General features: G+C 49.3%; 3 protein-coding genes across 5 annotated transcripts in view; 2 read left to right on the forward strand and 1 right to left on the reverse strand.

Moving 5' to 3' along the window:
* The window catches only part of LOC128721157 (protein lava lamp), a 67069-nt gene extending 61757 nt beyond the window's left edge, over positions 1-5312 (forward strand). For 2 of the 3 annotated variants that reach the window (XM_053814878.1, XM_053814880.1), the window contains exons 9-11: positions 192-2555; positions 2616-2747; positions 3157-3455. In XM_053814878.1, coding sequence (XP_053670853.1) covers positions 192-2555; positions 2616-2747; positions 3157-3186 — 2526 coding nt within the window. In that variant the 3' untranslated portion in view covers positions 3187-3455. Of the gene's footprint in view, positions 1-191; positions 2556-2615; positions 2748-3156; positions 3456-3933 lie in introns of those variants that run through there. The other variant, XM_053814881.1, reaches the window with a different exon arrangement.
* A 919-nt stretch (positions 5313-6231) lies between these two features.
* On the forward strand, positions 6232-9682 carry LOC128721657 (uncharacterized). Its single transcript, XM_053815432.1, has 2 exons — positions 6232-9441; positions 9509-9682. The coding sequence occupies exons 1-2, from the start codon at positions 6232-6234 to the stop codon at positions 9680-9682; spliced, it is 3384 nt and encodes a 1127-aa protein (XP_053671407.1).
* A 188-nt stretch (positions 9683-9870) lies between these two features.
* LOC128721661 (uncharacterized) lies at positions 9871-10695 on the reverse strand. Its single transcript, XM_053815435.1, has one exon. It carries the CDS (start codon positions 10693-10695, stop codon positions 9871-9873), a length of 825 nt encoding a protein of 274 aa, XP_053671410.1.
* Between the last annotated feature and the right edge of the window lie 206 nt (positions 10696-10901).

Below are 10901 nucleotides of genomic sequence, written 5' to 3' on the forward strand. Positions count from 1 at the left end.
TCGGGCAAAATTTTCACTTCTGGGAAGAATTGAGGGTTCTTTCGTGTCTCAGCACATGCTGTAATTTGTTAATTCGATGCACAAGTAACTAATAACCGCGATGAAGCATTTTTCGTTCCCTTATCGCAAGACGATCGTGTGACCCTTGTCGATGCATTTTACTAATGATGTATCCTTTGCTTCTTTTCCAGTGGTCGCTACGCAACAACTCCAGTCCAACGGTGGGTGGTGTGGGCACGACAAAGGACGGTTGGACCGACACCGAGAAGGAGCACGACGAGCTGATAATGCTGTCGGAGCGGTCAGATTCGGGCGTCACATCACCCAACAGCCACCATCACCTGGAAGATCAGCAGAGTGGTGTGCCGTCACCATGCGATCTGTCTCTGCTCGATCAGATACCAACCGACGACGTGCGTAAGCGTCTCATCGCCATGACGAAGCGTTCGTGCTACGACGAAGAGGACAAACTGTGTCTGTTGCAGATCCTCTCGCTGCTGAACAACCTCGAAGCGCTGTCACAAGATCACGAGATCGCTGGTGATGACATAGCTCTCGAACCACCGACCACAACGGTGCAGAAGTTCGCTTATGGGCTACCAGAGAGCACGAGTCCTCCAAAGGCATTGTTGCAATCTGCGACAATGGCCAATACAGGTATCACCTACAAGACCGGCTCGGGAAGGATCGTAGCCACAGTACAACCGTTCCACAGCTCAGACTCACAGACAGTGCCTCCTACGCCTCAACCTAAAGCGCCTTCGATCGCCTCCATTGCGGAAACCTTTGGTGGTATGAAGAAGTCGACGCGCTGGAACAACGCAGCCAGTCTGCAGGAGAGTGGCGTTTTCGTAGACGAGCCATGTGCGCACGTTGCGACACAAACGGAAACGGAGAACTTCGCTGGGCCGGAGAAGACGAACGCGGAGTTATGCGCCGAGATCGAGAAGTTGAATAGGTTCCGGGAAAAGATCGAAGAGTGCAAGGGCGTCGCCACTGGCACCAGATCGTCCGGAAAAGGTTCGATGGTGGCGTTGAACCTACCACCGGCTACGGGCGATGAAGCTTGCGATCGCCGCCGGTTGCAGTTCTATGTTGAACGTGCGGAACTGCTCGAGAACAAACTGAAGGTGTACGAAAGCAGTGGCGATCAGCAACTGCGGCTTCTGGCCGAACGGCTGCAACGAGAGATTCAGCTCGATTCGTGGGTCAAGCAGCTGTCAGACAAGCTGGCTCGAGTGGAGCTAGAGAACGAGCGACTCGAAGAGGAGCGGTGTGAGCTGGAAGAGATCGAGAACGACACTCGGTTGCGGTTGCAACGACTCGAAGAGGACCTAGAGGTGATGGGCCAACGCAACGCTGAGCTCGAGATGTCGCGTAGCTCGTACCAGACAAAGTATCAGGACGCGAAGGAGCACGTGGGCGGTCTGGAAGAGCTGATCCACAAGTACGAGGAGAAGATCTTCTTGCTGGAGGAGAACGAGAACGAACTGCGCGAGCGGATCGAAATTATCTACATGTTCATCCCGCTACTGTTGCTGTACAACAGCTGGCAGCTGTTCGAGTACTACAAGCAACACCTCCAGCAGCAACATCAGCAGCAGCAACAACAGCAGCAGAGATCCCACGCCATCCAGTGTATCCCGACGGATCACATCGAGTACTTCGCCAGTGACGACCTGCAGGGGCGGCTGAGCGAACTGATGAGTCGCGAAAAGGAACTGACGCAGAACATTGCCGAGCTGAACCGAGCGTACAACGAGACGCTCGAGAATGCGGACAACTTGTGGGCGCAGATGGAGCGCGAATACAAGGAGAAGATCGGTCGGTGTGAGCAGGAGGAGGCAACGCTCAAGTCAAAAATCGCACAGCTCGAGGAACGCCTGAGCAAGGACAGCGAATACGCGAGTGAACGCATCGCTCACCTGGAAGAGGCCGAAAGCGGACTTAAGAGCCGTGTGAGTCGACTTTCGAAGGAGAACAAGGAGTTGTCAGCTCGGCACGGTGCGCTTTTAGAGGAGTACGGCACGCTTAAAGAGGACTACGCCCAACTACAGCACTACCTGCGAGGACCGGCTGCTGAAGCTCTGGAACGCGAGAAGAAACGCGTCCTCGGACTGGAGGATGAGTTGGCACACACCGAGCAGATGTTGCGAGATGGCGAAGAATCTCACCGAGCAGAAGTTGGCACACTACGAGGACGACTGCTTGCCTCGACGAAGGAACTCAACCACATCGAGGTGACGAACAGTGAGCTGCGTGAAGAGGTGGAAACATTGGAGGGGCGCATTCGCGAGTTGATGTCGCTTCGAGGAGGTGATGAAGAACGCATTAAGCAGTTGACCGAAGAACTGGAGGCGAAACAGTCGCACATAGTGACACTGCAACTCTCGCGGAAGTCGTCGGGCGTGAGTTCAAGCAGTAACAGGTCGTCAGTTGGACGCAGTTTGGCTCAGGAGTTAGAACGACCACTCAAGGGCTCGTATTCGCGGCACGGTTATGAGGTTCATGCACTTGCCCGGAAGTTCCCTGACAGTGATGGCAGTGGCAGCGAGGTACATAGTACAGGTTGTTTAGGTACGAGGTACAGTGAATAACGAGATCTTCCATTGCAGGATCGGAACAAGTTCCCCCACACGCGACCGGCGGCATTTGAAACCAAAGAAGTGAAGAGCCTCGCGGAGACGATCATCCTGAATGCCGAGAGCCGAGGAGTGAAGACGCCAAAGAAATCATTCGTTGAAGAGGTAGGTGTCAATTGAATTGATCTGAGCCAAGTAACCTGGGAAGGAAGTCTCGTTAGAATGAAGGTGCTGCCGTGGCTTTGCTAACTGTGGGAGGTTGAAGGCATCGAAGGCGAGAATGCATGAAGTAACAAGAAGTAGTTCTAATGTCCGCGGTGTCCTTGTTGGTTGTCCTTGTATAGAATTAAATCCCATCATTGTACGTTGTACTGGGCAGTAGTTTCATTGGGACATTCAATTCAGGCCTGTACAATTCATAGCTTCACCCCAAAATATTCATTTTGAATCCCCGTAACATATATCCGGATGTGGATCTTGGGTTCTAAGGTTGCGTAGAGCGTCTGCGAGATCATCTGCGCTCACCATTCTCTACAACTGCGCCAACTTACCGAATATCGGCCCACTCTTCTAGGCACGCAGCCGATTTGCCCGGTGGGTGTGAGAGTTCCCGAGGCAGCCGACCTCAACTGGAATAAGTACAATGTTCAACTCCCCAATGCCTTGATGTCCCAACAACGCGTGATTCCATGCCGCCTTGCACCATGCCGTTACCGCCAGTACAATGACCAGTACATTGTGATTACGTTAGACCACCTGCAGCCCGTACTGTGGTGGTCTTCCCTATTCAGCATGTTTTGTTCGGCAGCTGGGTCTTTCGACCCTCGTTGCGTACCCTTCCCGCTTTGTCCCGGACCCGCAAACCGGCCAGGTCAACCCTCCAACGTGGTGAGTGTCATTGGATACGCTGGACCTAAAAGCTCTGGAGCGTAACATCGCTGCGAGTCATCTCAGGATCCGCTCGCATCTTTGATCCAGAAGTTTTCTTCTAAACTCTCTTTTCCCGTGCTATTCTGACATTGCTTCGATCACTTTTGACTACTCTGTCGCCATCGACTCATCTTTCCCTCATCTAAACGAAGCTTCCAAAGAAACCCCAATTCTCGTTCGATTCACCTCCGTCTGTGCCGTCTGTGCTTTAACACAACCTTTTCCGAGTCTCTCACACTTCTTAGGAACGTCTTTTGGAGTCCATCTTGTTTCTCGTTCTGACTCTGGCCTTTGTTGCCAATAGAGCATGGTGTCTTCCTCTGTCCTGTACCTACACCTGTCTAAAAGCCCTTCTTCCCCTTTCGTTGTTTAGCGTAACCTACTAACCGTGTTCTTTGGCAATTTCCTTCACTTTTCCAAGATGAACTGATGCGAGCAGCCCAACCAGAAGAGCGTCCCGTGGACGTCCAAGCAAGCCCTGATCCTCTTCCCGCCGGTACGGACGGATTGTGGATTCGGAACCAGTAGCCAAGACCTTCCGCTGCTTTCGGGTCGGCCATTTTACCACCTCCCAGTGCAAAGGTGGTCCCCAATATGTGTCGCCGAGAGAAAAAGCGCCAGGAGGCCATGAGGAGCAGGAGAGATGAAAAATCTAGTCGTTGTTTTTGTTGAAAATGTGTTTTTGTGGTACTATAAACATAATGTTAAAATCCATATTACGTTAACTGAGAGCAGACGCTGATCGATTACCGATCGCAGTGCGTTACAGGCACTGCCGTTGTGCGGGTTGCATAGCTTCGGGAGCATTACGAATCGCAGAGCATGCCATCACCACTTGTCCCGCCCCTACTAGACTTAACTTGACAAACTGGGACTCTGCGAAATAGACTGAGCAGTAGTTGGTAGAGCGTCAGATCGGTTAAATATCTGTTTTCGTTTCGCAATCGTTCGAGTTATTTGAATATTCGTCGTTAGCCGCGCTTACGTACATGTACAGTTTGCTTTTTCACTTTCCTCCTTTATGAATTAGGCATGTTAAGCTTCATTTTGTTTTGTTTCCCCCGAATGGAGGCCCTCCAAAGGGTTTTCGTAGTTTTGCATTAGGTTTATATTTTAATGGTTTATATGATTTGCCCGGTTTCGTTTATTATACATATTGCGCAACGCATCAAGAGCGCAGGGATTTGCTTTTAGTGGGAATTATGCGTTTTTTTATTATTATTTTATTTTGTTGTACATAATGCTTGCGTTCGATTGTGTTCGATATTGGCGTTTTTCTGTAGATCTAAACATATTAATCCCGGAAGCCTGTTGGTATCGTTGAAAGGAGAAAGTTTTCCGGATCGCAACCTGCAGCAGGCTGCGATCTTGATCTTGTTCTTCTCGAAACAACGGCTACCGAGTGGCTAGTATTCTCTGTGCTATTTTGCAAACCGAAGTATGACACATTTATTTAAATGATGGGCCAAGTAAGCGAGCGCGATGATGCTCCCTTCAACGGTAGCGGATTTTTTGGGTGCTTTGATGCACAGTCGGTACCGAGAAATCATGTTCTACCGATGCAGTGCGGATTTGTGAGCTTCCAGGGTATTATTTAAACGTGTTAAAAACAAAATCGTACACTCATATGTATGCCACACATTAATCAATTGTTCAGGTTTTGTAAAAATGAACATGTAGCGAAAGAGAGAGAGAATGAGAGAGCGTTATATGCGCCGGAGCCAGTGTGTGAAAGACCACCTGATCACAGGTGTAGCGAAGGAGACATGAAGCATGAAAATAATAAATCATCGTAGTGAAAAACAAGTTAAAATTTCTATTTTTCGTTTTTTTATTTCAATTATCAGAAAATTATTGGATTGTTTTAGTTACAGTTTGATACGATATTAGCGTTTGATATCAACCGTGGGAATGTCGCGACAAAACGAAAGAAAAATAGTAAGCAATAGAGATTGTGAACCATTTTTGGAAGGCATAATTTGTTTTTATTGTTTATTCAGAGTGAATACATAACCGAGTCAGCCTGTGATAAGGCTATCTGCAGCAGTTGGAAGGAAATGCCTTTCAGCTCACAAAAAATTATCCAAATCTAAATACGGCCAAAATTAACAGGAATACCCAAATAAAAGTAATACCCAAAAGTAACAGGAGAGCATACCAGCTAAAAGTAAACAATTTGAATAAAATAAAATTGCTAACATCTCTTGCACGAATAATAAATACTAATTTTTAAAATTCGTGATTAAGCTACTAAACAATAGATGGCGTTACTTGCACCAAACATAGCGCTTCAAACGTTCACGCATAAATAACGCTTTTGAAACGTTTAATAAATTTCAAAATACAGAATTGAAATATTTCAAGCGTTTGTTTAGCGCTGTCTATGAGTGAGTACATACAACTTTTGAAAAGTGGCATACAGTGTTATACGTAAATAGTTTTTGAATCATCTTTAGTGCCTATCATTCTGTTCCGAAAAATGTGACCACTCCACTGGTATGCTCTCCTGTTACTCTTGCATAAAATTCTCTCGGTTTTACGATGCAGTTCGCGGGCAAATTCAATTGCTGTAGGTCTTAGTAGACGTTTTACACACCTCATTGTTGATTACACATCTCAGCAGACGGTGCAGTCCCTTTCGGAAATCGTTTTATTCACTCTGTTTGGTTCAGTGTAATATATTTTCGCGGATCGAAATTATTGTCCTTAAATTGCTGCCATGAACGAAGACCGACATCCGCAGTCACCAGAGGATGATGAATCGTTCGAGCAACAAACTCGTCGCATCATCCGCAGCCTCCCCGTGGCGGCAACGATGTACGATGGAACCTATCCCGGACAGGAAATGTTTAGCATCGAATCCTTGCAATCATCCGCGTCGGAGCTAAGCTTTTCCTCCGATTCACCCACAAGCATGAGCACTGTGATCTACAGGAACGAATACGAACACTCTTCCATACCGATTGTTGAGCTTCCAGTGACTCCCTCAAAGGGAGATGAACATCCTGTCGTTGAATTCGCCAAAGAAGTCCACACTCCGAGCACCATCGGAGAGGCGCTGGAAAAATCCGGCACAGTTCTGATGAAACGTTCCCATGACAACCGGTTGGAAAAGCAACTGGAAGAAATCCAAACCCTCATGAGTGTAGATGACGAGGATTTGGTTATTCTGAAGCAACCGAGCATCCGAGCGATGCAATCACAGCCCGCTTTTAGCAAAGATGTCATGCGAGGGTTCCTGGAGCGTTCGGAAACGATGTTTAATCTAATGCACGACACTACCGGCAATGATGCACAGGTGATCGTTGGCATTGAGGAGGCTGAATCGAGTGATACAGAAAAGCCCTCGTGTTCGCGCAAACAACCGATTCGTTCGGTGGATCCACCCGTTGTAGATGACACTCAATCGGGCGAGTTTGTGGGGTGTTTCAGCAAGAACGAGAACATGGTGCTATACAAACGGAGTTTGCCGGAAGCTACGGCAAGGGAGCCGAACCGGAATAGCATCGATTCGCTCATCGTCCATCATGCCGACTGTCTACTGGAAGCGGAAGAGATGACAAGGCCAGATATTCAGATACGTCAGGGTGCGGATGATAACCTGCTGGCTTTGCTGACGTTCTCCGATCAGTCATCTGCACTGATGAAGACCTCCAATGCAGTGGCAGAAGCTGCGGACTCTCACGAAGCGCTCAAAAAAACGATACTCACCACGTACCGGGAGCTGTTGGAGAACCCGGACGAGATGATCTCGATGAAAACGCAAGCAACTGCACCTTTGCAACAGTTCGTTCCCACGACCCATTCGCATAAATATCGAACTAATCTGTGCCATTCCAAAGAGACGTCGAGTTTTGGGCTTTCACGAGGTTCTCAGGATGGTATGGTGCTGCAAGGATCGAGCAAGAACTGGACCAAGTGTCCGAACACACAGCAGGCGATCGAAATTATCTACAACGTGCGGTTACTGATGGAGGACTACATTCTGCAGAACATCACCGTATCGATGACGGTTTGGCGGCATGTAGTGCGTATTCTTCAAGATGTTCAGCAGTGTTGTAGAATGCCCGTTGAGCGCGAATTCCAGGACACATCATTGGTGGAGAAAATCAAACGCGTGCTTGATGATTTGCTCGTGCCGCAGGATCGTGAAGATCCGCTCGAGCTCGTGAATCAACTACGCTACACGATCGAGCAGATACAGGTGTACCAGATCCGACGAAAGACACTGTTCAGCGAGTCTGATGCGTGGGATGTTATGTTGAACACAATGGAGCGGCTATGCTGTGTGGTGGATCATGAGATCGAAGATCCAGAGGTCTTTCTCGAGGCACTTCAATACGGTGTAAGGAACGCGTTAGGTCCTCGACGCTTCGAAGACCGCGTTGCAAAGGCTACACCTCGCGCGGGCACAGGTCCAGTGGAGTCACATCCCACCTTCTGCAGTAGCCCGAGTGTCTTCGACATTGGGCGGTATGAGCCTCCATCGGTTGGGTTTTGTAGACCTTACGTGTGCTTCTTCGATTGGATCCTCACGAGTCTTTGGTCCGTCATCGTGTGGGCAAAGATCCAACTGGGTATCTTCTGGGAGTTTATCAGCAGTCCACCGCCACCGATTTTGGCCGGACGCTCCGTATCATTCCATCAAACTAGCTCCGATCTCGAAAAGCTCCATGAGGATCGCGAAAGGCTCAGTGATGCTACGAACGTGATACGCGTTGCTTTAGAGAACATCTCGCCACCAGCGGGAGGTGTTTCAACGGATGAAAAATCTTCAGTGAACGTCCGCTCGCTTGAGATGATCTCGCGGATGTTGTATAACGCAGGTCAAATCGAAATGAAGCACTCCGTGTCAAGGCAAAACATCCACATGCAGTTAAACACGACCGTCTCAGGTGAGCTGGTGAAGCGAGAAGCGGACGAGTTTGTGACAATGGAAGGCACCATCCGAGATCGAGATGCTGAGGTAGCTGTCTTCTTCGAGGCTCGTATGGTTGATCTTGGGTCGCTTGCGAAGGTGGAATCGATGATGGAGTGCGTCACACGGATCGAGCGGCTCTCGGATGACGCAGCTGTTAGCAGCAATTTGTCGGAGGAAACCATCGTACATTCGGCACCTTCACTGGACGCTGCAGAGGTTGTGAGCTCGCTGGTAGAGGAGCTGATTTCGAGCGAGAACTACGAACAGCCATCTGAACCGACGGTTACTGCTGTGGCTGATCAACTCCTCAGGGAAATTAAGCTGTGCATGCAAGATCTTCTGGAACCGGTAGCATCTGCGATGCGCAATATCTACGAGCTGTTCGATAGTACTGCTGGTGAAGGAGAGAGACCGTCAGTAGCGAGGTCAGACCCTTCGGAAGATCCCACTGCCATTGTGGTTGAAAAGGAGCCAACTGGCGTGTCATCACCGTTGGAGTATGTCCAGGTGGAGCAAAAGTCCAGCCAATACGATGCGAATGTTCGATGCAGCTGTTCGGTTTGTAAACCACCGCAGACCGTCGATGGAGAATCTACGGTGACGCAGAAAGTGTCGTCGGAGTCTCGCGTTGGAGAATCCTTGCAGGAGCTGTTGGCTCTTTTTCATGACGCCAATAATCGGCTCGGTATCATCGACTCGGACGTGACCGCTATTCGTAACCAGATGCAGCAGTTGATGGCAGAACAACGGCAGTCGAATTTGGACGGAGCAAAGATCACCCAGGGCGATGGTCATCGGTCGCGCAGAAGAACGTCTGGAAAGGTGTCTCAAAAACCCAAGAAAACCCCACCGATCCGATGCCCGGTGCAACAGAAACAGGCGTTATTTCCGCAAACCGCATCCTACTGCCCAACAGAGATATACTCCTGCCATCCTGTTGCACCGGACGTGCTTGTCATCCACTGGAAGGTGGACGAGGATCTGTTACTCTGCATCATCGGGTATGAGGTATGTTTGCACATAAACTCACTCGATCGGCAATTTCTTACGCTGGTCCTGTTAATTTGTCTCCTAGATCCACATCGACGGGGAGCTGCGATCGGTTTGCTTTTCCCACAAACGACGGACGGCTCTGATCGGCAATTTGGACCTCAAGAAGCACCATCAGATCGCACTACATGCAGTGCCGGATGCTGGTTGCAAGAGTTCCGTTCAGTGGGCACCAGCTTTCTTCTTGTATCACACGTAACCTTTGCTGACTACGTCGACTTCAATGGAATTAGCACTTTATGTTTTGTGGTGTGTAAATCATCAAAAATGCTAAAATAAAACATTAAATGCTCGAGGAACAGTTCCAATAAGATGTGATGTAAACTTTCAGAGTTGTGTTGGTAACTGGGGCACACTTTATTTAACTGATAGAGGATCAACTCGCATCTAGTTCGCGCGCAAAGTGAGTGAAATTACGCCCTTGTTGAGGTGTTCTAGAAAAATCAGTTCCTCGATCTGTCTGTTCAAGCTTTTGATGGTGACTCCCTGCAAAAACACACCCGAAATGACGCCTGGATATGGAACCATGGCTATTCCCTGGACGTACACCGGAGTACCGTACGCGAAACAGCTTTGTTTATGCCACAGCTTTCCATTCACGACGTGGTACAGCGGTAGAGTGGATCCAGCCGATTGGCACGCTCCTGCGGCGTGTGGTGCTTTAGTCACGTTACTTCCGCCAGTTATCTCCGCTAGGTCGGCCGCAATCTCACCTTGCGAAAGTTCAATCCGCAAGGACGATATCTTACAGAGGCTAGCGCACGTTTCCGGTGGTCGTGATCGATAGCGCAGCTGTCGCAAATTCACCTCCCTGGAATCTAGCTTCATGTTGTCGATTTCCTGCCGGATAGCTTGCCTCTGTGCCAGCAGGTCCTGCTCGAGTTGAAGCTTGCCCTGTGCGAACTCCTGTTCGGCAGCAACCACCTCCCGACGGTAGTCTCGTTCGTTGCACTCCAACTCGTGATTCCTCGCGTACACATTCTGCTCCAACTGGTCGATAAACTGCTTCTTCAACACCGCCAAGCGCTGCAGAAACATTGGATGTTTGCGTTTGCGCACGGCTTCAATCTCAAGCAGCAACTCCCTACGCCGTTCCTGGTACACTTCTTCCACTAAACGCGAGTCTTCATGATGTTCCATTTCGCTGGAGGTCATAGTGCTTTCGCTGTCGATAGAACTGTTGCTGCGTTCATCCTTGCCGGAAGATGCCATCAGTGCGTGCACGTCAGACGCTAGTCCTGTAGAAACTTAACCTTCTACAAAACGTTCCTTCCAGCAAAATCGAAAAAATCGCATACTAAAAAGCCTACTGCGCACGCTATTGCGTGGAAGAGTGTGCGTCTCGTCCATCACAGGCTTTGCTTTGAAGGGCGCACGCATTACTTGTCCTACGCTTGCGTGCTTGTGTGTGTGTGTAT

This window comes from Anopheles nili, chromosome 2 (genome assembly GCF_943737925.1).
Source record: "Anopheles nili chromosome 2, idAnoNiliSN_F5_01, whole genome shotgun sequence".
NCBI classification, from domain to species: Eukaryota; Metazoa; Arthropoda; class Insecta; order Diptera; family Culicidae; genus Anopheles; species Anopheles nili.

Coding starts and splice junctions, on each gene's coding strand:
- LOC128721657 (XM_053815432.1), top strand. CDS start 6,232: ATGAACGAAGACCGACATCCGCAGTCACCAGAGGATGATGAATCGTTC. Junction 9,442..9,508: donor TCTGCATCATCGGGTATGAG/GTATGTTTGCAC, acceptor TTTGTCTCCTAG/ATCCACATCGACGGGGAGCT.
- LOC128721661 (XM_053815435.1), bottom strand. CDS start 10,695: ATGGCATCTTCCGGCAAGGATGAACGCAGCAACAGTTCTATCGACAGC.